Source organism: Gossypium raimondii, chromosome 9, assembly GCF_025698545.1.
Source record: "Gossypium raimondii isolate GPD5lz chromosome 9, ASM2569854v1, whole genome shotgun sequence".
NCBI classification, from domain to species: domain Eukaryota; kingdom Viridiplantae; phylum Streptophyta; class Magnoliopsida; order Malvales; family Malvaceae; genus Gossypium; species Gossypium raimondii.
Window position 1 is genome coordinate 34,285,594 of NC_068573.1, and position 25,805 is coordinate 34,311,398.

General features: G+C 38.5%; 3 protein-coding genes across 3 annotated transcripts in view; 1 reads left to right on the forward strand and 2 right to left on the reverse strand.

Annotated features, from left to right (window-relative positions):
* Window positions 1-25,805, forward strand: part of LOC105797660 (alcohol-forming fatty acyl-CoA reductase) — an 84,406-nt gene that overhangs the window by 32,552 nt on the left and 26,049 nt on the right. The window lies entirely within an intron of this gene.
* LOC128032593 (uncharacterized) lies at window positions 15,578-17,496 on the reverse strand. The gene is made up of 4 exons (XM_052621237.1): window positions 17,151-17,496; window positions 16,901-17,066; window positions 16,642-16,801; window positions 15,578-16,588 (listed from the first exon to the last, which is right to left on the reverse strand). The coding sequence occupies exons 1-4, from the start codon at window positions 17,494-17,496 to the stop codon at window positions 15,578-15,580; spliced, it is 1,683 nt and encodes a 560-aa protein (XP_052477197.1).
* Window positions 19,743-20,810, reverse strand: LOC128032594 (uncharacterized). The gene has a single exon (XM_052621238.1). It carries the CDS (start codon window positions 20,808-20,810, stop codon window positions 19,743-19,745), a length of 1,068 nt encoding a protein of 355 aa, XP_052477198.1.

Consider the following 25,805-nt stretch of genomic DNA (forward strand, 5'->3'; position numbering starts at 1 on the left):
CTTGTAAGACCATGTGCGGGACATGGCGTTGCATCGAGATGAGAGGTCCCTATAAGACCATGTCGGGACATGGCATGGGCACTAACATGAGAACATCCCATGTAAGACCATGTCCGGGACATGGCTTTGGCATGTTATTATCGAAGAGACCCGAGTATCCTTATTATTCCAATGTAGCTCAACGGGCTTGTAAACGAATTATGTTCATGAAAGTTCGGTTTAAAGCATAAATGGCAAGCTCGGGTAAGTTATAAGAGTTAAGAACTTATTATACTATCAATTGATGTTCAACGATGCAGCAAGAGTTGAGTAAGTTATGTACACAAGTATTCTAAGTAAACAAGCAAGAGAACTAGTATGAGATTAACTAAAGAGTAAACTAGAGATATAGACATTTGAGTTTAATTATTTAAGTTAAATATTGTTATTTATTTGCTAGTAAACTTACTAAGCTTTATGCTTACTTCTTTTATTTCTCTTTCTCTTATAGTATTGCAAAGCTACTTCAAGGATCCTAAAGAAGTCGGAGATCGTCCACACTATCAACCACAATCGCTTTCGGTATTTTATATCGAATCACGTTTGAGTTATGGCATGTATAGGGATTTAGTTATTTTGTATGTTTGTGATTATGATTTTGCTAAAGAATGGTGTGTAAGTATTTGATGATGTATGGTTATTAAAATGGTTAAGTATGAAGGTATTTGTTGTTATAAGAGTCTAGGTGATAAATTATGCATGGAAATCATGAAAGGATAAAATTTTGCAAAGAAACAGAATTCAGGCAGCAACAGTGACGTGACTTTGAAAAATCACCAAAGATAGTATAAAATGAATTAGAGGGTGAATGATATATGGAATTAAAGCTTGTTGAGTCTATTTTCATGGAAAAATAACGGTGTAGCGAAAGGAATTTTATATTTTAAGATATGTGAATTTTCGTGAGACAGGGTCAGAACAGTTTTTGGTGTCCCCTGTTTTGAGTTTAGAAAATCATTAAAAATTGTACAAAAATGGTTATGAGTTATAGTTTATATGTATAGATTTCTCATTGAGTTTATTTTCTGTAGAAACAAGTAAGAACTTCATATGAAAATCCTACAGTGAGAAAACTTATTTTTAGTGACTTGAGGTCAGGGCAGTCAGGTGGTGAAACAGGGGAGACTTTAACTAATAAACTGTACTAATTGGATGAACCAAAAATTCTAAAAATTTTATGGTGAGTAGATATATGAGTCTAGTTTTATGGAAAATTTACGGAATTAAATTTCGAGTTCTGTAGCTCAAGTTATAATTAATTTAGTAACTGCTGCGCGATTGGACAGATTTGCTGTAAATAGTGAAATAAATTTTCAAACCTAGTTTTTATGCTCCGAATTGGTAAGATAAGCTAAGTAATACCTCGTGCTCGACTCCGGAAACGGTCTTGGGTAAGGGGTGTTACATATATGCTCTTGCCCTAATGCTCAGAATTTTAATTTTCGTAAGTAATAAAGCTAATTCCTGTCCTCGACTTGATTCCAGCTCATATTTTATGCTCAGTGCATCGGCTTGTACCGCCGAAGTCTGCAGGTGATCAGCTACCTCCCGAATTTGAACCACGACCTCTCCCATGATACGATCCCTATTCTCCACTTGACTCTGAAGGTGATAAAGCTGCTCACTCTGACGACTTTCATTGGTTTCCAAATACTCAGTCTGGATCTCGCAACTTCGTAATGCCGATTCCAACTCCTCTATTCTTCCTTTCATTTCTTTGATCTTGCTCAAGCTCGCCCTTAACTCCATTGCCGAATTTTGACTTTGATATTGATGAAGAGATCTTTCTAACTCAGTCACCCTGTCTTTTAGCTCGCATTTCTCCTTTCGATTTTTTGATAAACTCCTTTCTAAAGCCCCGTTTCGCATTTGGACCTCTGAGAATTTCTTTTCCCATCCATCAGCCTTGACCTTTTCTTCCCGAATCTCTTGACACCATTGTTCTGAAGTTTTCCCTAACCCAACAGTTCTTATTGACAACCTCAACTTTTTATAGTCTGTCTTCAAACTGTCCAGGTCTTCCTCAGCCTTGTTCTTACCCTTTCTTAATTTCTCAGTCTCTAACTTTTGAACGTCCACATCTAATCCCAAGTGCATCTTTTCTTCTTCCAACTGCTTAATCTTCTTTTCAAGCTCTACATTCCTCTTTTCAAAATCTTGTTTCATAATTTCCAACTCGGAGGGAATAACCCGCAAATGTTCCTCTATCGATTGACTATCACCTTGACCTGACCTTGGGATGTTATCATTGATCCTTCTGACCCACCATTCATTATATTCAGGAGTCGTGGTCGGGCCTACGGCTAATCTCTTCATCCGTCGGGTTTGGTCCCATGCCCTGGTTACCTCTCGAATCTTCTTTTTATAACCATCGTCTTTATATGAGACTTCAGACTCCGCTAGGCCTTGAGTTGCAGGTATAAACTGCCTTAACCTATACTGCCTTAACACCATCAATGGAGCATAACCAAAAGCACCCCAAATTCCAAGTAATGGGACCCAAACAAAATTACCACATCGATACAAGATCTCATCCGGAAGCAACCACGGGACCCTCCACTCAATGTCCTCCTCCTGAAGATTCTGAAGAATGGCCAACCATTTCTCTTCTGAGATGCCATCTCTTCTTGGTGTAGCTGCTATCTCTTTTAATGGCGAATAGTTTTCGGAGAATACTCGATACGAAACCTTATCGACCTTCTAAAAATGACTGTGGAACCATGCAAGAAGAAGCTGCGCGCATCCGATAAATTTGCCTTCACCTGCCCTTCTACACGTATTTAGTGACCTGAAGGTTTCTGCCAGAATGGCCGGGACTGGGTAACCATTTTTTCAAGCCGGTCAAAGAGATCCGAGGCGACTTCATCTACGTGCCCTAGTGCATTAGGAAAAATTACTAGCCCATAAATGCTTAGAGCAAAAACGTCGACCTTTTTCCTTGTATCAGGGTGTGTCAAAATCAGCTCTTGCAGGCTTCTCCAAGGGATGCATCTGCTTTCCCCCTTCTGCTTGATCCGAATCGTGACCCACTGCTCCCCCATTCCGGTGATGTTCATCAACTTCTTCATAAAGGTTGGGACATTAACGGCTCTAGAGTAGACTTTATCAACTTGGATCTTCGGGCAACGAAGCAAAGCTGTATACTCCTCTATAGTGGGTACTAAATCAACCCTTCCAAAGGTAAAGCAACTATATGCGGGGTTCCAGTACTGAACGAAAGCTCGAAACAAATACTCATCTACCTTAATGTCGAGTAGATATGGCAAATCCCCGTAACTAGAGTTGAACAGCTGCTTAGTTTCGTCACTCCAATGATCCCATATTCCTTCAATTCCTAAAGGCCATTTTGCATCACACTGATATGGGTGTAGTCCCATAATTCCGACGTATACCCCTCGGCTAGACTATCTCCTTTCTCTGATTGTACTTTCTCTGACCACACACGGACAGCAGCATTGTCCTCTACTTTATCAAGAAATCCGTTCTCCATGCCAAACTTTCTAATTTAGTAATTGAACCTGAATCGACATAGAAACTCAACTTCGAGAAAGTAAAAAGCATTAAACACCTATCTGGGTAACCGCTAGAGTTTCTGCAATATAATCAAAGGTGGGCTCTTAGGGCCTTTTATATGTGGTTTGGTTCTAGAGTTGAGGTACCCGAACCAGCAGATTCCTCGATCCTCACCCATTATAGGCTCATACGGACCGAGTTCGGTTTAGGGGAACACATTTCCCTATGGCTGCACGGAGATGAAAATCTCATGAAGACATAGGTGTGGATGTGTCCCGGAAGCGATCCACTATCCTGCACGGAGGTGAAAACCTCACGAAAGACTAGTTTCTCACTCCCACTTAAGAGGGCAAGACTAACAGTCTTATGCAATATGATGCCAAAGTATAAAACAACAATTATCATACAAACATATGCAAAGAGAAGATCATAAAATTAAATTTTTAAATTTCGACAAAAAGACAAAACAATCAATTTTACGGCATGACTCTCTTGGTTTCCCCAGCGGAGTTGCCAAGCTGTCGAAACCATTTTTTTGAATTTGAAAAACGGGTATCGATTTTGAAAATGAAAATGGGAGTCGCCACCGATCTTTTATTAAGGTGTGACCGGTTCACCATTAAAATGATTTTGGTCTGCGAATTTTGACAAAAAAATAGGTTCGGGAGTCGGTTACGCAGGAGGAAGGATTAACACCCTTGTAAGGCCCAAAATTGGTACTGAATTGATTTTTTTTAATGTCTTAATGTCGAAATTTTGAAAAGATTTTAAAATACGATCCTTCCTTTTTTTATTAATATTAGTTTTATAAAAGATGGTTGGATAAATCGAGGCGAGTGCTAATGACCTTCTCGTCTCAGAGTAATAAAATGTCACACCCAATACATTAGGGCACCATATTTTTAATCCTCGAGAATAAGCTTGTCTTTTGATTTTCAAAACTCGTGTGGCGGAGTTTAAAAGGGATATTCAATTGCCTTAAGTCAGATGAAAAATCGAAGCCTAATACGTTAGGGAACGATTCCTCAAAATTCCTAGTATTGAATACTATCCCTACTATTTTTTTAAATCTTCATTTCGAGAAAAACAGCATGTCACATCCAATACATTAGAACGCGACATGTCGAATTCTCGAGAATGGGTTTTAACTTGCGTGTTTTGGTTAACGAAAATTCTCGATCGATTAGATTCAACGAGGAAAATTGGAACCCAATACGTTAGGGCCCCAATTTCTCGAGGATTCCAAATTTCGAGTATGGCGTTAATCCTAAAATATTTTGCATGCAATAACTTTGACTTTTATAAACTTTTAAATGAATAAAACAATTGAATGATAAACAACATAAAGAGTGATACACTAATGAGTTACAAATAATCAATAGGCAAACACCAACAAAGCATAGTAATAATAATCTCAATCATACATCATATCAGTACCAATAACATCGACATTCAAAGAATAGATGAATTATCAATACCCAAAATATGTGTGACACTTTTAGAATAAACAATAAACATATAAGTTTGAATTAAGCAATCTAAAAAATATCAAAATAGAGTTTTAGGTAAATATTGCATATGAAGATAACCCAAAATACATGAATTAATATATAAAAAAATATTACACATGGATTGGAAAATTCTTTTTGATACGCGTGTATAGCAGTATGTATAAAGGGTAGATATGAATGAAATATAATAAAACAAAGTTTTAAATGAAATAAGTCATGTATATAATAAGTAGAGAAACATAAATATGAAATCAACGTCACAAGAGGTATATTTGTGTAATAAGGCTTAATACAAGTTGTATATACAAAATAATATGATATAATAATGTTATTGATTTCTTAGCACAAAAGTGTATATGAGAAGAAAAATCTAGGAAAAACGTATTATTATTTTTTAAAAGGACTCATTAAAACGTATAAATAATAATAATTAACATAAAATATGTACTAATGTATTAGAATAAAATTTAAAGCAACTGTATATAGCAATATAAAGTCATGTATAGGTGTATATATATGGATAAATGAATATATAAACTAAAGTAATAATAATTCCAATAACAACCATAGTAAAAGTAAATAACAAACCCAGCAATAAAAAATGGAGGACGAAATCGGCCTCAAAATAGCATTTTAGGGACAAAATGTAAAATGAAATGAAAAGAAAGGCCCAAATTATAAGGTGCGACCGATATGAGGGACTAAAGGAGGAATATTCCCCACCCTCAAAACGCGGCACTGCAAAATGGACCCAATCGAAACAAGAGCAGAGTATAATGTTAAAATCTAAAGAAATGAAAAGGATTAATTTGCGTCACCCCGTAAAGTTACGAGGGTCATTCGCGCAATTTCCCCAAGCTAAACGAAATGCGCGGATCCTTCCCCGGGTCAGGTCACCGCTCGATTTGGGCCATTGAACGACGCTGTTTAAAATTCAGCAGTCAAAACTTAAAAAAACAAACACAAAATTTTAACCTAACACTTTCTTTTTTTCCTTTTAAAAAAACTCTCTCACTCATTAGGCGCCGCTCGACGGTTTATCGCCTTCTTCCAAGGCTCTCCGAACCACCCCAGTCTCCGATGACAACGGAGAAGGGGCAACAAGTCCAGTCGAGAGGTACGCTTTCCTTCCCTTTTTCTTGTTTATTTTATTAGTAAACACATAACAAAAGGAAAATAAAAAAACATGAACTGCGAAAAAAAGGGAGAGGGTGAACCCAGGAATCACGTTTTTGGTGTTTTTGTATTCTGATTGCAGAAAAAACGTGAAGGTTACAATGTATTCATCCCTTTTATAGTCTCTACTTTACAGAAAAATAAAAATAAAAATCGCCCTTGTTCTGCCTTCTTTATTTTTTCTCTCTCGTTTCTCTTTTTGTATTGTTTGTGTCTGTTTTCTGCTGGTTTGTGCGTGTCCTGCAGGTACGGAGAGCAGGTGTGCGGACGTGGAGGTACGGGGCGATGGCACATGCACGAGGAGCGATGCTTGGCACACGTGGGGAAACAATGGGGTATCTGCTCCGGCGCTATGGGCCCTAGCCGCTAGGGTTTGCCACCCTGAGTTAGGACATTGGGCCTTTTGGGCTGAATCCGTTTGCTGGGTTTAGGTTTAAGGCTTAATTTGGGCCTACTGTTGGATTTTGGGCTTGTATTGTAATTTTGGACTGTGGACATTTTAATTATATATTGGTTTTTTAATATCTGTATCGGGTCCGGGCAAATTTGGCCTATTACAAACTGTTGACACCATTTTTTTTGATGGAAAACGGGGTCGACTTGGGTTTTTGAAAATGAAAACGAAAACGGGAGTCGCCACCAATCCTTTTTTATAAGGTGTGATTGGATCACCTCGAAAAGTGGTTGTTTTTAATAAAAGGTTTGATTTTATTAAAACAACAAATTTGGTCCACGAAATTCAGAAAAACAGGTTCGGGAGTGGATTACGCACGAGGAAGGATTAGCACCCTCGATACGCCCAAAATTGGTACCTAGTTGATTACTTAATGTCTTAGTGTCGAAGATTGAAAACTTTAAAGAAATTTAAAATACGATCCTTAAAAAAACTCGAATGGCATGGATTAAAATTCAAGAGGAAACTTGGCAATTTGGTTAAACGAGAAATCGAAACCAAAGACCTTAGGGCACGTTCTCGAATTTCCAAACGCAAAATATTGCCTTATTTTGAAATTTTATGAAGGATATTAAGCCATTTGGTTGAACGAGAAAAATCGACACCCAAAGACCTTAGGGCATGTTTTCTCGAATTTCCAAATGCTAAATATTGCCTCAATTTGAAATATTCTCCTTTTTTGAAATATGGTATTTATATGCATGATGGAATAATAAATAAAATAACGCGACTAAAAAATAATATGAGCACAAAAATAAATAAAAACAAATCACTAATGAATATACAATAACAAGTAAATAAAAAACTAAAGCATTAAATAAATGGACATATAAATAATTAAATAAATGAAAAAATAAAGAAAATAGATAAAAATTATAAAATATGAAAATATATAAGTACATATAATATATATATATATATAAGTATGTATGTACATATTCGTGAGAAAAACAAGAAGAAAAATGTATATAGATATATATGTATAGATATGTATATAAATAAAATATATGAGTATGTATGTATCTATTAAATAAGTTACTAGATATATATATATGCGTGTATACATATAGATATATATATATATATATATATATATATATATATATATATATAGGGACCTAAAAGAGTTTATACATATAATGATTTAAAATATATAATATATTAAAAGAATTAAATAAATAGTATGCAAAAACAATTTATAATAAACAATAAATAGGAAACTTAAAACAAATAATAATAAAGGAAACCCTATTTTAAAATGATAAAAAAATAAAATAAATGGACTAGGGACGATCATGAAACCAAATCGAATCTGGGGTTTTAATTGCAAAACCATAAACAGTCACTTAGGGATTAAAATGGCGCCGACAAAGAAAGAAGGACTAATTGGGCAATATACCCCAGTCCTAGAGTGCAATGTTCCAGCGCAGAGGACTATATATGGTCAAAGGACCTGATTGGAGCAGAAATAAAGTTTGCGGCCCAAATCGAAAAGAAATAAGAAGTTGGATTGCACTTCCACGCAAGATGGAGGGACTAAATGCATAAATTACCCATTAAGGCAAAGCATGAGCAGATTCTCCCCACCAAATGGCGCCGTTTCACTTATCCCCATTTAAAACAAAAAAAAAATTTATAACTTCATTTTATCAGTGTTTTAAAGAAAAAAATTGAACCTATCCTCTCCCTTTCAGGGTTCCCAGCAGCCAAACATGGCCCACGCCGGCGAGCGGCGGTTCCAAAGGCCAAAGCTCCTTCACGAGCGGTGGTCGGAGCGAGAAAAGGAGGGCTTTTTAACCCCGTTCTCGACCTCCACCTTAAGGCCCGGTCCTCCAGAGCAAACAAGCCAAAACAAGGAGAAACCTTTCGTCTCCTTCTCGGTCCGATTCCAACACCAAAGATGGTCTCCGGCGACGGGCTTTCGAGACCGGTAAGTGTCCCTTTTCTTTCTTTTTCGTTTTGTTTTTTTAGTTTAAAAGAGTAGTAAAAAAAACAGAAAATAGAAGAATATATAAAAAAAATTAAGAACAGAGAAAGAAATTTGGAGTCAACCTTTTCAATTTTTCTTTTTTGATCTGCTTTTTTATATTTTTTTCTACAAGGTTATTTTAGTGGCTTTTATAGCCACGATTACACTGTTAGTCCATGTTACTGCTTGCTATTTTTTTCTATGTTTTGCTTTTGTTTCTGTCTTCTCTTTGCCATTTCTGTGCTGCTTCTTTTGGTCTTTTTTACAGGTGTCAGGGGTCAACGGAGAGGATTTCTATTTTGGTGCCAATGGAGGCTGGGTAGGCCTCGGGACGAGGCATGGGCGTTGGGCCCGAGGAGGAGCGGCGCAAAGGAGAGGGAACCCTAGGGTTCCCTGGTGCTGCTTCATCCTTTGGGGCCTATTGGGCCGTCGGGCTTTGGGCTTGTAACTTGGGTCTTGGGCCCTTTGTAATTTTTGGGTTTGTTTGGGTTTGTTTGGGTTTGATTTGGGCCCGGACGGAAAATGGGCCGTACAATGAGAACAGAGCAAAGACTAAGAAAGGCCTATTTTGCCCGATCTTGCCAAATCTTGATTTCTTGGCACCTTTCTTCTTCAGTAGCCTCCTTCCCCTCCACTAGGTCTTGTTGCTTTGATCTATTCCACTGCTCTTCAGAAGGATCTGACTTGTAACTTCGATCTTCTTTGCAGCAACTTCAGGGGGACAATGTTTGTGGTCTTAGTCTGCTCCACTGTAACTCTAGGGAGATAAGACTGGATGCGATTTGTTCTACTATTGCTTGGAGAGATAAGATCTACAATCTTCAACCTACTCCACTGCTGCTCAAGGAGATAGGATTGGTTTCTTTTGTCTGCTCCGCTACTACTTAGGGAGATAAGACTTGATGCGATCTACTCCACTACTGCTTAGGAAGAGAAGATCTACAATCTTCAACCTACTCCACTGCTGCTAAGGGAGATAGGACTAATGCTTTCGATCAGGGGGATAAGATAGTGTCTTCAATCTTCTCCGCTGTAATCTCAGGGAGATAAGATCTCTGGCTTCAATCTGTTCCACTGTAACCTCAGGGAGATAAGATCTGAAATCCTTCGGTCTGCTCCATTGTAATATCAGGGAGATAAGATCTGATGCGATCTACTCTACTGTAAATTCAGAGAGATAAGATCCTTTATTTTAATCCGCTCCACTGTAACTTTAGGGAGATAGGATAGTGTCTTCGATCTGCTCCGCTGTAAACTCAGGAAGATAAGATTTCTGGCTTCAATCTGCTCCACTATAACCTCAGGAAGATAAGATCTGAAATTCTTCGGTCTACTCCACTGTAACCTCAGGGAGATAAGACTTGTATATTCAACTTGCCCCACTGTAACTTCAGGGAGATAAGGTTTGTGGCTCCGATCTACTCCTCTGTAATCTCAGGGAGATAAGACTTAATGCGATCTGCTCCACTGTAATCTCAGGGAGATAAGATCTCTAATATTCACCGGTCTGTTCTCTAGGGAACATGGCCTGTATAATGAACCTAATTATGCCTAATGATTAGGATGGCAGATCAAAAATGAATCAAATGCTCCTAACTAGACATGTGTGAATGGTGTTTGCATGAATGCAGAATTTTATATTTCCGAGAATGATCTCGCTTAGGTTGTCATTACTCGAAGTTTATTAAAGCTTTGTGACTGACGTGTTACAGCACCCTTTTTGCTTGACTGGCTTTTCTGATAAAACATTTAGCCAAGTTGTCCCCACTGTAAACCTTAAAATTTAATCCATTTGGGCGCACAATTTGTGCCATCATTATCCCACTGCAATCCAATGGTAAAAATATGCGGCTTTCATCTCAATCCTATCTTATCAGAAATCAAGGATACAGGATCTAAATCGTTCTGGTTTCTTACACCATTCTCAAGGTGTCGTATTCATGTGCAAATGAAGGCTCTCTTTTCTAAGGTAACCTCTTCCTATTGCCTGATGGTCATTGCTTGCTTGTTTGTGTAAGCTTTGTCACCAACATGGCGTTTTGTCAATCAACGTATTTGACAACAAAAATCCAAAGAGAAAGTCTAAATTTAGACTATTCCTTCCCAAATTTCCAACCTTTAAATTTGGTGCATTCTAAACAATAGTCCTGCTTCAGGCTCCTTTATTATTTAGAAACTTTTCAGAGTAATATGCAAAACTTCCTTTGTGAAAGTTTTATTAGTCCATACAACATATTTGCAAAAGGGTCATAACAATGGATAAGAATAAAGCTGGTTCTGATCATAAATCAAAAAGAAATAAAACATCGAAGATAGTGAAAGAAAGATAACAAAGAAGTGGATTGAGAATGTGTATCTTAGCAAAAAGAAAAACGTATTTTCAAGAATATACATATAAATAGAATAAGAATTAGGTGCCCCAGTTATCGCAGCTTGAATTTCTCTGTACAAACTTTCTGAAGACCATTCAGAGTTTGACATGTGTTTAGGAGATCTGCAATACTCTGTCAATGCTCCAAGACGTCGCATATCATTTCTTGTTGGTTCGGGTAAAGCAAGATCTTCACATGCCCCTGATCAAAATTTGATCTGCTCAAATCACCTTATGCCCCAACTCGATCAATACTTGAGCCACCCTTTCCGGGTTTTCGACTTAAGCCCCCTTTGGCCTCAAGGTGCCCTTTGCGGGTTTTCACCCTGGCCTCTCCAAGGTTTTTTTTTTGGGGAAGCAAAGCGCCCTTTGCGGGTTTTCACTTTGGTTCTCTTTCCTTTCAAGTGAAATATTTCTTGTGAGTCTGCGTTCTGAGGTTTGGCAAACTTTTGCCATCCATCTCACATAGGATTAAAGCCCCAGGAAAATGCCTTCTTTACAACATAGGACCTTCCCAATTTGGCATCCATTTTCCTCTCGAATCCTTTTGCATGGGGAGAATCTTTTTTAGCACCAAGTCTCCTTCACGAAACTCTCTGGGGCGGACCTTTTTATTATAGGCTCGCATCATTCGTTTCTGGTACATTTGCCCATGACGAATAGCTCTAAGCCTCTTTTCTTCTATTAGGTTCAACTGATCGTACCGAGATTGGACCCAATCGGCTTCGTCCAACTGCAGTTCAGATAGTACCCGTAGAGAGGGGATTTCAACTTCAATGGGTAATACCGCCTCCATTCCATATACCAGAGAAAAAGGTGTTGCTCCGGTAGAAGTTCTAACAGATGTTCGATAGGCAAGGAGAGCAAATGCTAACTTCTCATGCCAATCCTTGTAAGTTTCAGTCATTTTCCCCACGATCCTTTTGATGTTCTTATTAGCCGCCTCCACTGCACCATTCATTTTTGGACGATATGGCGATGAGTTATGATGTTTGATTTTAAATTGGATGCAAACCTCAGCTATTGTGCTATTATTCAAATTTAACGCATTGTGGGATATAATTTTCTCAGGCATTCCATATCGACAAATAATCTCTTTCTTCAAGAATTTGCTAACTGCTGACTTCATGACATTTGCGTATGAAGCAGCCTCTACCCATTTGGTAAAGTAATCAATGACCACAAAGATGAAGCGATGCCCATTAGAAGCCTTTGGTGATATTGGCCCAATAACATCCATACCCCACATGGAAAACGACCAAGGAGAGGTCATGACGTGAAGAGGTAAAGGAGGCGCATGTATTTTGTCTCCGTAAATTTGGCATTTGTGGCATTTCTTGGCGTAATCTATACAATCTCCTTCCAGGGTGGGCCAATAGTACCCAAATCTCATGATTTGTCTGGCCATCATAAAACCATTGGCGTGCGTCCTACAAATACCCTCATGTACTTCCTCCAATATTTTCTTGGCTTCCACGGCATCCACACATCTTAACAATACTTGATCCTTCCTTCTTTTGTATAACACTTCCCCATCTAGGACATATTCGATGGCTATTCTTCTCAGAGTTCTTTTGTCATTCTCTGTCGCTTGATTGGGGTACTCCCGATCCTTCACGTACTGTAGGATATTCTGATACCAAGGACAATCATCTTTTCCCTCCTCTTCAATATTGCAGCAATGAGCTGGGGTCTCATAGATACTCATCTGAATAGGCCTCATTGCCTCGAGTCTATTCACCTGAATCATCGAAGCTAGAGTAGCTAATGCGTCAGCCATCTGGTTTTCCTCTCGTGGGAGATAACAGAATGTGATATCATCAAACTCACCAGCCAATTCGAGAACTAGTTTTCTATAATCAATTAGCTTAGGGTCCCTAGTTTCCCATTCCCCTTTTAGTTGGTATATCACCAATGCAGAATCCCCATATACTCTTAGCACTTTAATGTTTCGTTCAATGGCTGCACGAATGCCCATAATACATGCTTCATATTTTGCCATATTATTAGTACAATCGAAGTCCAACTTGCTAGCAACAGGATAATGATCTCCATTTGGGGATACCAAGATTGCCCCAATTCCATTACCCGTAGCATTCGAAGCTCCATCAAAATTTAACCTTCATACGCTGCCCATTTGAGGATTCTCTTTAGTGTTCGCCACATACTTCAAGTCCTCATTTGGAAAGTCGAAGTTCAAAGACTCATAGTCTTCCAAGGCTCTACTAGCTAAGAAGTCAGCTATCGCACTTCCCTTTATGGCCTTCTGACTTACATATACTATGTCAAATTCTGAGAGAAGGATCTGCCATCTAGCCATTCTCCCGTTTAAAGCAGTAGATTCCATCATATACTTTAAAGGATCCAACTTTGAAATCAGCCAAGTCGTATGATACAACATATACTACCTTAGTCTTCGGGTTGCCCAGATTAAAGCGCAACACAACTTCTCAATTGATGAGTATCTCATTTCGCAATCAGTAAATTTCTTGCTGAGATAGTATATTAGCTTTTCTTTCTTTCCCGTCTCATCATGTTGGCCTAATACGCATCCCATGGAATTCTCCAACACTGTTAGATATAATATCAATGGCCTATCTGGACTTGGTGGCGATAAGACTGGAGTATTAACCAAGTACTGCTTTATCTTATCGAAAGCTCTCTGGCATTCTTCATCCCATTCACCCGGATTATGCTTCTTTAAGAGACGAAATACCGGATCACATTTCTCCGTCAGTTGTGAGATGAATCGAGCAATGTAATTCAATCTCCCTAGGAAACCTCGAACTTCCTTTTGCGTGCGCGGGGGAGGTAAATCTCGTATTGCTTTTACTTTGTCTGGGTCAACCTCAATCCCTTTTTTGCTAACTATGAAGCCTAATAACTTCCCTGATCTGGCTCCAAATGTGCATTTTGCTGGGTTAAGCTTGAGCTGAAATTTCCTCAATCTCAAAAATAACTTTTTCAAGACTTGAACATGCTCTTCTTCCGTTCTAGACTTCGCAATCATATCATCCACATAGACTTCGATCTCCTTGTGCATCATGTCGTGAAACAAAGTCACCATAGCTCTTTGATATGTTGCTCCCGCATTTTTCAATCCGAAGGGCATTACCTTGTAACAAAATGTTCCCTATAAGGTAATGAATGTGGTTTTCCTCATGTCTTCAGGATGCATCTTTATTTGATTGTACCCAGAGAAGCCATCCATGAAAGAAAACAATGAATAGCCCGCCGTGTTATCTACCAAGGTATTAATATGAGGCAGTGGAAAATTATCTTTTGGACTCGCCTTGTTCAAATCCCTATAATCCACACATATTCGTACCTTTCCATCTTTCTTGGGAACAGGGACGATGTTTGCTACCCAATCCGAATACTTGACCTCTTGTAAGAATCCAGCGTCGAATTGCCTTTTGAGTTCTTCTTTTATTTTCAACACAATATCAGGTCTCATTCTCCTGACCTTCTACTGAACGGGTTTACAATCTTCTTTTATGGGCAGACGATGCACAACAATGTTAGTGCTTAGCCCGGGCATATCTTGGTACGACCACGCGAAAACATCTTTGAACTTTCGGACCAAATTAATGAGGTCTTGTTTTGTCTTTGCAGTGATTTCAATGCCAATTTTCACCTCTTTTCCATCCTCTAGGCTCACGATTTCTAATAATTCCCCATGAGGTAGGATCTGTTTATCCTCTTCTTCCACCATTCTTAGCAAGTCCGGAGACACACCATAATCTTCGTCATTTTCAAAATCGTGAGATCCCTCCAAACACATTTCTTGCTCAAAAATAGACTCCGTGTTTGAAGCAGCATCACTCATGTCGTTGATATCTGAAGACCTATGAAGGCATACCAAAGAATATACCAAGAACATATAAATTTATGAATGAATATTTGTGCAAAAGAGTTACAAATGAAAGAATTATTTATAAGACAATTAATCAAATGGAAAATATTTATTTATATGTAAAGGAAAAAAGTGACTGATCGAGATGAATGTAGATATGTATTTCATTAAAATGATGATATTTAGGCCCAAAGCCTATTTCACAAAAGATTTCATATCGTTCCTAGGCCAAAACAACAGGAATGTTTTGAGCATTACTCTGAATAAGCCCTAAAGACTACAGGGATTTCTTCAGCAGTCCAATTGTTTAGCTCGCTCCCCGGCTCATAAGGGCGGATCTCCAACAAGGCCCTTTTTTCTGCTGCTTCCACAGTGTTGATATGAACATTTTCCAACATTCCTTCAATGCCTTTGCTACCGGACACTCCGCACTCAGAATGAATAAATCCTCCCGACACAAAGGATGTAGATATGTGGGGAAAGGTTAAAGGCTCCCACTTAGCTTCATATCCGCTCAAACGTGCCCTTCTTTTCTCTTGTCTCTTCTCTATTTCTTTCTTTTTCTGCTTCATGTCTGGCTTGTATCCTAAGCCAAAACTATCGAACTTTTCCTTCAACATTGGAGCTTCAATCATTCCCTGAAGATATTTTCCCAGTCCTTTCCCTAGTGCGGCTCCTCTTCCTACCATCAACCGCAACCCCATTTCGGTGGTCCTGGATATTTTCGGTATTGGAATTCTGCTTCCCTCGCAATAAACATCGCGTTCACAAATTCTAACGACCAAAAAGAACATTCCAGTGCATCATCGTTGATGTCCACATAAGGTGCATCACTGGTCATCATTGCGATAATATCTTCCTCTGCATCTATTGTTACCAACCGACCCTCCGATACCAACTTCACCTTCTGATGTAATGATGAAGGTACTGCCCCCGATGAGTGTATCCACGGTCTTCCCAATAAAAAGTTGTAGGAAGGCCTAATATCCATTACCAAGAAGTCCACCTCATAAGTGATTGGGCCAATCCTTAACGGTACCTCAATTCTCCCCATAACCTTCTTTTCCGTTCCATCAAATGCCCTTACTATACTCTGGCATGCTTTCATGTGCGAACTGTCCACCGGTAATCGACCAAGAGTGGATAGAGGCAATACATTCAGTACAGATCCATTATCAACCAGGGCTCCCGGGAGTGTGTATCCTTTGCATCGGACAGTAACGTGCAGGGAACCCCTTCCTCCAGATGGTATTTCGTCATCATTGAAGAAGATAAAATTGTCAGCGCCTATGTTGTTGATCAACCGATCTAGCTTGTTTACCGATATATCGTCGGCCACATATGTTTCGTTTAGTACCTTCAGAAGCGCATTCCGATGTATTTCTGAGCTTAGAAGTAAAGCTAATACAGAAATGCGGGCTGGTTGTTTGTACAGTTGCTCCACAACACTGTATTCACTGTGCTTCAGAAACTTTAAAAACTCTTTTGCCTCATCTTCTTTTATTGGTTCATTAACCAATGGCTCAACTCCTGCTGCTTTTCTTTTCCTCTGTTCTTTCTTCCAATTCTCTTCCCTGGACGACTTTGCTTGAGTGTCATATCGTTTCCTATTGCGTGTGTAAAACCTATTTCCTGGCTTTCTTCCGCTTCTTTTCCCAAGATGGTCACATTGCACCCATAATTCCACGGCACCATTTTGCTATCCTTATACAAGAAATTTGATGGTTTTTGAATTACAACTTTCGGTGTTACCTGAGCCCTAGTTTCATTACCCTTAGGGCGTGAGATAACGACCACAGGATGATTTATTTTGGAGTTCTGTTCTCGACTGTCGGCGCATATGCTCCTCCTTTCTTCCGCCTCTTCATAAAACGTCATCTCCTTGTTATCCATCATGCTTTGAACCAAAGCCCTGAATCCTTCACATTCTTAGATTTCGTGCCCTGTTTTATGGTGGAATTCATAATAATTTCCCAGCTCGTACCCTTCCTCAAAATTTGAAATAACTAACCCTCTCTTTGCCATCTCTTTCCAGACCCGTTTCAACGGAGTTTTTACTTTAGCAATGTCAGACTTGACTTCTCCTCTCGTACCTTCGCTCACCATATTCACCCCCTTATCAGCGTGATTAGGTAACAGATTTTCTGCGTTAGGTGAGTCGTCAAGTTTAACAACACCTAATTTGATAAGTCATTCCACTAACTTCTTGAAAGCTGTACAATTTTCTATTGAGTGCCCTGAAATTCCCGCGTGATAATCACATTGTGCATTCGTGTCACACCATTTTGGATACGGGGGTTGTAGAGGACTCAAGTAACGAGGGGCAACAACATGTGCATTGAATAAAGTTTGATACAATTCCTTGTATGACATTGGGATTGGCGTGAATTGGGGCTTTTCAGTAGTTTGCCTAGCTCTCGACTCTTGTCTTGACGATCCCGGTTGATTAGTAACCGCTTTCTTTGGTTGATTCACAGTAATTGACCTACCGTAGGCATTCACATTATTCACTTCATTTTCTCTTTTCCTCGGGGTTGCCCTTCTATTATTTTCCCCTCCATCTATTCTTCCACTTTTAATGGCATGCTCAATCATTTCACCATTCATGATTATATTCGAGAAATTCTTTGAAGTGCTTCCCAACATGTGAGTAATGAATGGGGCCTTCAATGTATTAATAAAAAGCATCGTCATCTTTTTTTCTAAAAACGGTGGTTGTACCTGAACCGCCACCTCTCTCTACCTCTGCGCGTACTGTCTGAAGCTTTCGTTCGATTTTTTTTCTAAATTCTGCAGAGTTATCCTGTCAGGCATCATTTCCGAGACATGATCGTATTGTCTCATGAAAGCCTGTGCCAAATCTTTCCAAGTAGTAATTTTTGTTCTGCTCAGCTGATTATACCACTTTGACACCGCTCCTGTAAGGCTTTCCTGAAAGCAATGTATTAATAATTGATCATTATTAATATACCCCGTCATTCTTCTGCAAAACATAGTAATATGGGCTTCTGGGCAACTGGTCCCGTTATATTTCTCAAATTCCGGCATTTTAAATTTGTAAGGTAGCACCAAGTCCGGAACCAAGCTCAGGTCTTTTGCGTCTATCCCATGATAGCTTTCAATGCTTTCTATTGCCCTAAACTTCTCTTCTATCCATTTCCATTTCTCCTCAAGTTGTTTTGGAAGTTCCTCCTTCGCCTTGTCCTTTTCAGCAATCTCGTCAAGATCTGGGATAGCAATATTATTCGGGCTATCTCCAGGATTAGAGCCCGCCCCGGGTTGAAAATTCATTGGTATGGAAGCATCGCCTTGGAACTGCTGAGGCCTAACCGACACAGAGGGTCTTCGTGGATGCAGCTCAGTTTGAACCTGCGCGTGTGGAGGCGTGAAACCTGGAGGATAAAGTGGTTCGCTATTGTTTTCTTCCTCATTAACAACCACAGGTCCTTTCCCCTTATCTACTCCCTTCAATAATTGTGTCATCTTAGTTATCAGATCGTTTTGAGACTCCCGCATCTTTTGTTCTATGTCATGCTGAATCTTTTCTATCTGCTCCTTTATTTGCGCCTGCAACTGGTCTTGCATTTCCTTTTGAAGTCGTTCTAGCTTTTCCAGCCTTTGGTCCATAATTTTTGACTTAGCTCGAGTGTCGTAACCTTGTTGGTTTTCCAGGTTAACTGAAATAATTTTATTCGATTAGGGTTCTTTAATGGTCATTAATGCATATGATGTGATGCAATGCATGAAAAGAATGCAAAAAGAGGCAGTGATTCTAATTCAACTTCATTAGAAAAAACTCAACTAGAAAACAAATTTCTTTTACATAAAGTGGATTACATATACGACTTTGCCTTTATGCTCAAAGCCTTAACTCTCCTAAGGAGCCAAGCTAACTTTCGACCCCGACTTGATTCCAATTCATATTTCAAACTCAATACATCGGCCTGAACTGCTAAAGTTTGCAAATGATCAGCTACTTCCCGAATTTGAGATATAGCTTCACCCATCACGTAATCCCTATCTCTAATCTGATTTTGAGAATGGAGGAGCTGCTCTTGGCATTGTTCATTACGACTTTCAAGAAGTTCCTTTCGCGATTCAGAGCTTTGCAGTGCATCTTCAAGTTCTCCTATTTTTTTCTTCAATTCTTCAATGTTATTAAAACTTACTTTTAGCTCGATCAGAGTTGCGACTACAGCACAAGTGAAGCGACCTTTCTAACTCCGCTACCCGATCTTTCAATCTTGCTTCTTCATTTTGGCATTCTAATAAACTTTTTTCCAATGCGCTTTCTCGAGCTCGGGCACCTTGAGATTTCTTTTCCCACTGATCAGTTTTGGTCCTTTCTTCCTCGATCTCCTGTTTCCATTGTTCCGATGTTTTCCCCAAACCCGCAGTTCGCATTGACAATCGTAGCCTCTTATAATCTGTTTTTAAACTATCTAAATCCTCTTCAGCCTTATTCTTCCCTTTTCTTAACTTTTCAGCTTCCAACTTGTGGATATCAACATCTAGTCCCAAACGTATCTTTTCCTCTTCCAGCTGTTCTATCCTCTTTCCAAACTCTGAACTTCTTTTTTCGAAGTCTTGCTTGATGATCTCTAGTTCTGAAGGGACTATTCATAAATGCTCTTCTATAGGACAACCACATTCTTCTCTTGGCTTTGGGATGTTATCGTCGATCCTCTTACTCTGCCACCCGTGATATTCGGGAGTTGTCGTTGCTCCTACGGTAATTCTTTTCATCCGGTGAATTCGTTTCCAAGCGTTAGACATCTCTCGAATCTTTCCCTTGTAGTTATTACCTTTATAAGAAAACTCACACTCGGTAGCCCTTGCGTTGCCGGTATGAACTACTTTGACTTATATTGTCTTAACACGAGCAAAGGGGCATATCCGACAGCTCCCCAAATTCCAAGCAAAGGGACCCAGTCAAAGTCCCCACATCGGTACAAAATCTCGTCGGGCACCATCCAAGAAGCTCTCCATTCAACATATTCGTCTCGTAGATTATGAAGGATCGTCATCCACTTTTCCTCCGTGATGTCATTACGTCTTGGTGTTGCTGCTAATTCCTTCAAAGACGAGTAATTTTCTGAGAAAACTTGATAAGAAATCTTATCCACCTTCCAGAAGTGGCTGTGAAACCAAACCAACAGGAGTTGTGCACAACCAACGAATCTTCCCTCCCCCGTTCTTCGACATGCACTTAAAGACCTAAACGTTTCTGCCAAAATTGCTGGAACGGATGTGACCCTCCTATCAAGTTGATCAGACAAATCTGTAACAGCTTCGTCTATATGCCCCAACACTTTAGGAAAAATAACCAGCCCATACATACTCAAAGCAAAAACATCAACCTTTTTCTTCGTATCCGGGTGTGCCAAAATCTGATCTCGCAAACTTTTCCAAGGGATACATCTATTTTCTCCCTTTTGTTTGATTCGTGCGGTGACCCATTGCTCACTTATTCTTGTAATTCTCGTTAACTTCTTTGTAAAAGTCGAAACATTAACAGTTCTAGAATAAACTTTATCCACTTGGATTCTTGGACAACGAAGTAAAGTTGTATACTCCTCCACAGTAGGCACCATGTCTACCTCCCCAAATGTGAAGCAGCTATAAGCGGAATTCCAAAATTGGGCCAAAGCTCGAAATAAATGTTCATCTCCATTGATGTCAAGCAAGTAGGGTAAATCACCATAATTATAGTAAAACAATTGTTTGACTTCATCCTCCCATTGAGCCCAAATTTCTTTCAACTCCTGAAGATTGTTCTGAGTCACATTGATGCTGGTGTAATCCCATAACTCTGCTGCAAACCCCATTGTCAGACTATCACCTTTCTTGAGTTGCGACTTTTCTGACCATATTCGGATAACCGCATTATCTTCCACCTTGCTAAGAAATTCACTTTCCATGATTGGCTTTTCTATCTAGTAATCGAATGTGAATCAACGCCTTTTACAATGAAATGCCATGCAGACAAAATGCCACGCAATCAAAACAAAATAAGTTAGTATTAAAATTTGATACAAGCAAGAAATAATAAAACACCTATTTGAAGTAGTTCTATCTAGGCTGGGTTCCTAGGGTTCACTATATGTGGTTTGGTTCTAAAGATAAGGTACTCGAACCAGCAGATTCCTCGATCTTCACCCATTATAGGCTCATATAGACTGAGTTCGGTTCAGGGGAACACATTTCCTTATGGCTGCACGAAGATGAAAATCTCACGAAGACATAGGTACGGATGTATCCCGAAAGCGATCCACTATCCTGCACGGAGGTGAAAACCTCACGAAGGAAATAGCTTCTCACTCCCACTTAAAAGGTGTGACCAACGGTCATGCAATGCAATGTGCAGAAAGATACAAAAGTTTAGAATACGAAACGTGATGAAAACTATAACTCAAAACCAATGCAATGAGAGGATTGTATATTTAAATCACATTTTCAAATTTCGACAAAAATACAAGAAATGATCAACACATGGCTTGACTCTCTTATTTTTTGTCCCCAGTGGAGTCGCCAAGCTGTTGACACCATTTTTTTGATGGAAAACGGGGTCGACTTGGGTTTTTGAAAATGAAAACGAAAACGGGAGTCGCCACCAATCCTTTTTTATAAGGTGTGATTGGATCACCTCGAAAAGTGGTTGTTTTTAATAAAAGGTTTGATTTTATTAAAACAACAAGTTTGGTCCACGAAATTCAGAAAAACGGGTTCGGGAGTGGATTACGCACGAGGAAGGATTAGCACCCTCGATACGCCCAAAATTGGTACCTAGTTGATTACTTAATGTCTTAGTGTCGAAGATTGAAAACTTTAAAGAAATTTAAAATCGATCCTTAAAAAACTCGAATGGCATGGATTAAAATTCAAGAGGAAACTTGGCAATTTGGTTAAGCGAGAAATAGAAACCCAAACACCTTAGGGCACGTTCCTCGAATTTCCAAACGCAAAATATTGCCTTATTTTGAAATTTTTATGAAGGATATTAAGCCATTTGGTTGAACGAGAAAAATCGACACCCAGCACCTTAGGGCATGTTTTCTCGAATTTCCAAATGCTAAATATTGCCTCAATTTGAAATATTCTCCCTTTTTTTTGAAATATGGTATTTATATGCATGATGGAATAATAAATAAAATAACGCGACTAAAAAAATAATATGAGCACAAAAATAAATAAAAAACAAATCACTCATGAATATACAATAACAAGTAAATAAAAAAACTAAAGCATTAAATAAATGGACATATAAATAATTAAATAAATGAAAAAAAATAAAGAAAATAGATAAAAATTATAAAATATGAAAATATATAAGTACATATAAAATATATATATATATATAAGTATGTATGTACATATTCGTGAGAAAAACAAGAAGAAAAAATGTATATAGATATATATGTATAGATATGTATATAAATAAAATATATGAGTATGTATGTATCTATTAAATAAGTTACTAGATATATATATATATGCGTGTATACATATAGATTATAAAAATGTATATATATATATATAGGAATCTAAAAGAGTTTATACATATAATGATTTAAAATATATAATATATTAAAAGAATTAAATAAATAGTATGCAAAAACAATTTATAATAAACAATAAATAGGAAACTTAAAACAAATAATAATAAAGGAAACCCTATTTTAAAATGATAATAAAATAAAATAAAATAAATGGATTAGGGACGATACTGAAACCAAATCGAATCTGGGGGTTTTAATTGCAAAAACCATAAACAGGTCACTTAGGGATTAAAATGGCGCTCGCACAAAGAAAGAAGGACTAATTGGGCAATATACTCCAGTCCTAGAGTGCAATGTTCCAGCGCAGAGGACTATATATGGTCAAAGGACCTGATTGGAGCAGAAATAAAGTTTGCGGCCCAAATCGAAAAGAAATAAGAAGTTGGATTGCACTTCCACGCAAGATGGAAGGACTAAATGCATAAATTACCCATTAAGGCAAAGCATGCGCAGATTCCCCCCACCAAATGGCGCCGTTTCACTTATCCCCATTTAAAACAAAAAAAAATTTATAACTTCATTTTATCAGTGTTTTAAAGAAAAAAAACTGAACATATCCTCTCCCTTTCAGGGTTCCCAGCAGCCAAACATGGCCCACGCCGGCGAGCGGCGGTTCCAAAGGCCAAAGCTCCTTCACGAGCGGTGGTCGGAGCGAGAAAAGGAGGGCTTTTTAACCCCGTTCTCGACCTCCACCTTAAGGCCCGGTCCTCCAGACCAAACAAGCCGAAACAAGGAGAAACCTTTCGTCTCCTTCTCGTCTAATTCCAACACCGAAGATGGTCTCCGGCGACGGGCTTTCGAGATCGGTAAGTGTCCCTTTTCTTTCTTTTTCATTTTGTTTTTTTAGTTTAAAAGAGTAGTAAAAAAACAGAAAATAGAAGAATATATAAAAAAATTAAGAATAGAGAAAGAAATTTGGAGTCAACCTTTTCAATTTTTCTTTTTTGATCTGCTTTTTTCTATTTTTTCTACAAGGTTATTTTAGTGGCTTTTATAGCCACGATTACACTGTTAGTCCATGTTACTGCTTGCTATTTTTTTCTATGTTTTGCTTTTGTTTCTGTCTTCTCTTTGTCGATTCTGTGCTGCTTCTTTTGGTCTTTTTTGCAGGCGTCAGGGGTCAACGGAGAGGATTGCTATTTTGGTGCCAATGGAGGCTGGGCAGGCCTCGGGACGAGGCATGGGCGTTGCGCCAGAGGAGGACCGGCGCAAAGGAGAGGGAACCCTAGGGTTCCCTGGTGCTGCTTCATCCTTTGGGGCCTATTGGCCCGTCGGGCTTTGGGCTTGTAACTTGGGTCTTGGGCCCTTTGTAATTTTTGGGTTTGTTTGGGTTTGATTTGGGTTTGATTTGGGCCCGGACGAAAAATGGGCCGTACACAAACAACAACAAAAATTATACAGTTTAATATGCTTACGTTCGTACTCTAATATAAGAAATTTGTTCTTATATTAATCTCCAAATTCATTGTTGTATTTATGCAATAAATTACTTATGTGAGAATAAGAAATTCAATTTTCTATATTTTCAAACTATAATAATATTATATGCTAAAATTTTGAATTAATTTAAAATTTGAATAATACACATCATTAACCCCACGCATTAGTAAACTAGTTATATATATTGTGTAACATCCCAGAATTTGGATTAGAAGAAATTGAGTTGGAAACAAGATCTACAATCTTCAACCTACTCCACTACTGCTCAGGAAGATAAGGTTGGTGTTTTCGATCTACTTCACTGTCAGTACAGGAAGTCAAGATCTACAATCTTCAACTTACTCCACTGCTACTCAGGGAGATAACGTTGGTGTTTTCGATCTACTTCATTGCTAGTACTGGAGTACAAGATCTGCAATCTTCAACCTACTCCACTGCTGCTCAGGAAGATAAGGCTGGTGTTTTCAATCTACTTCACTGCCAGTACAGGAAGACAAGATCTACAATCTTCAACCTACTCCATTGCTGCTTAGGGAGATAAGGCTGGTGTTTTCGATATACTTCACTGCCAGTACAAGAAGACAAGATCTAAAATCTTCTTCAATCTATTCCACTACAACTTCAGTGGAATATAACCTGTAGAATCCATTTCATGGGCTTATTTATGCCTAGTGATTAGAATGTTATGATCAGAATGAATCAAAATTTCCTAACCAGATGTGTATGCATGAATGCAAAATGTCATGAAAATGATATATTAATGTTTGAGTTTTTATTGCTCGTTGTTCATTAAGGCCCCATTACCGACACGTCAGAATGCTATCTTGTTCGGCTGGTAACACTGTAATCTAAAAAGTTCAATCCACTGTACCTTTGGGACATAAAATTTGAACCATCTTCCTCCCACTGAGTATAAGATCTGGCTCTTTCTCAATCCTCTCCCACTACAATTCAGGGATACAGGATCTGAATCTCTTTGGTCTCCTACACCATTCTCAAGGTGTCGTACCAAATGTTTATGCACAATTGTAGAACTTTCTCTTCCGAGAACCTCTTCTTATCACTCGGTGATTATTGTTTTCTTTTTCATTAAAGCCTTGTTACCAATATGACATCTCATCATCTTGTTCAATCAATGTTTTGACAACAAAATCTGAAGGGATAGTCTTAAGACTTTTCCTTATTAGATATTTCAACCTTTAAACTTGGTGTGGTCTAAACAATAGTCCTGTTTCAGGTTACTGTATTATTTAAAAACTTCTAGAGTAATATGCAAAACTTCCTTTGTGAAAGTATTACTAGTCCATTAATCATTATTCAAATGCAACATGCTTACAAAAAGATCATAACAATGGATAAAGATAGAATTAATTCGGGAGCATAGCTCGAAATGAATAAATTATCAAGGATAATAAGAATAAAGAGGAATTGATTGGGAACACGTATCTTGAAAAATAAAGAAGTATTCCAAGAACAACAAATTCAATATAAATAGTATGAAGATTAGGTGCCCTAGATATCGCAGCTTGAACGTCTCTGTACAAACTTTCTGAAGACCTTTCTGAGTTTGACATGTGTTTAGGAGATCTACAGCACTATGTCGATGCCCTAAGATGTCGCCTACCTTTTCTTGTTGATTCAGGTATAGCAAGATCACCACATGCCCCAATCTGATCAAAATTTGTGCCGCCCTTTTCAGGTTTTCAACTCAAATCTCCTTTGGTCTCAATGCGCCCTTTGCGGGTTTTCACCTTGGTCCTCTTTCTTCAACTGAAGTATTTCTTGACTGAATCTGAATTTATAGGATTTGGCAAGCTTTTACCATCCATCTCGTTCACAATCAAAGCTCTTCCAGAAAAGGCCTTCTTTACAACATAAGGTCCTTCCTAATTTGGCACCCATTTCCCTCTCAAATCC

What these genes read in the sequence shown, in the direction of transcription:
- LOC128032593 (XM_052621237.1), bottom strand. Translation starts at nt 17,496, where the DNA reads ATGAATGGTGAAATGATTGAGCATGCCATTAAAAGTGGAAGAATAGAT. An exon ending in AAAGAGATGGCAAAGAGAGG is followed by an intron (nt 16,802 to 16,900) that starts GTTAGTTATTTC and finishes TGAAGGATTCAG; the next exon opens with GGCTTTGGTTCAAAGCATGA. An exon ending in GTAATGAAACTAGGGCTCAG is followed by an intron (nt 16,589 to 16,641) that starts GTAACACCGAAA and finishes GTATAAGGATAG; the next exon opens with CAAAATGGTGCCGTGGAATT.
- LOC128032594 (XM_052621238.1), bottom strand. Translation starts at nt 20,810, where the DNA reads ATGGAAAGTGAATTTCTTAGCAAGGTGGAAGATAATGCGGTTATCCGA.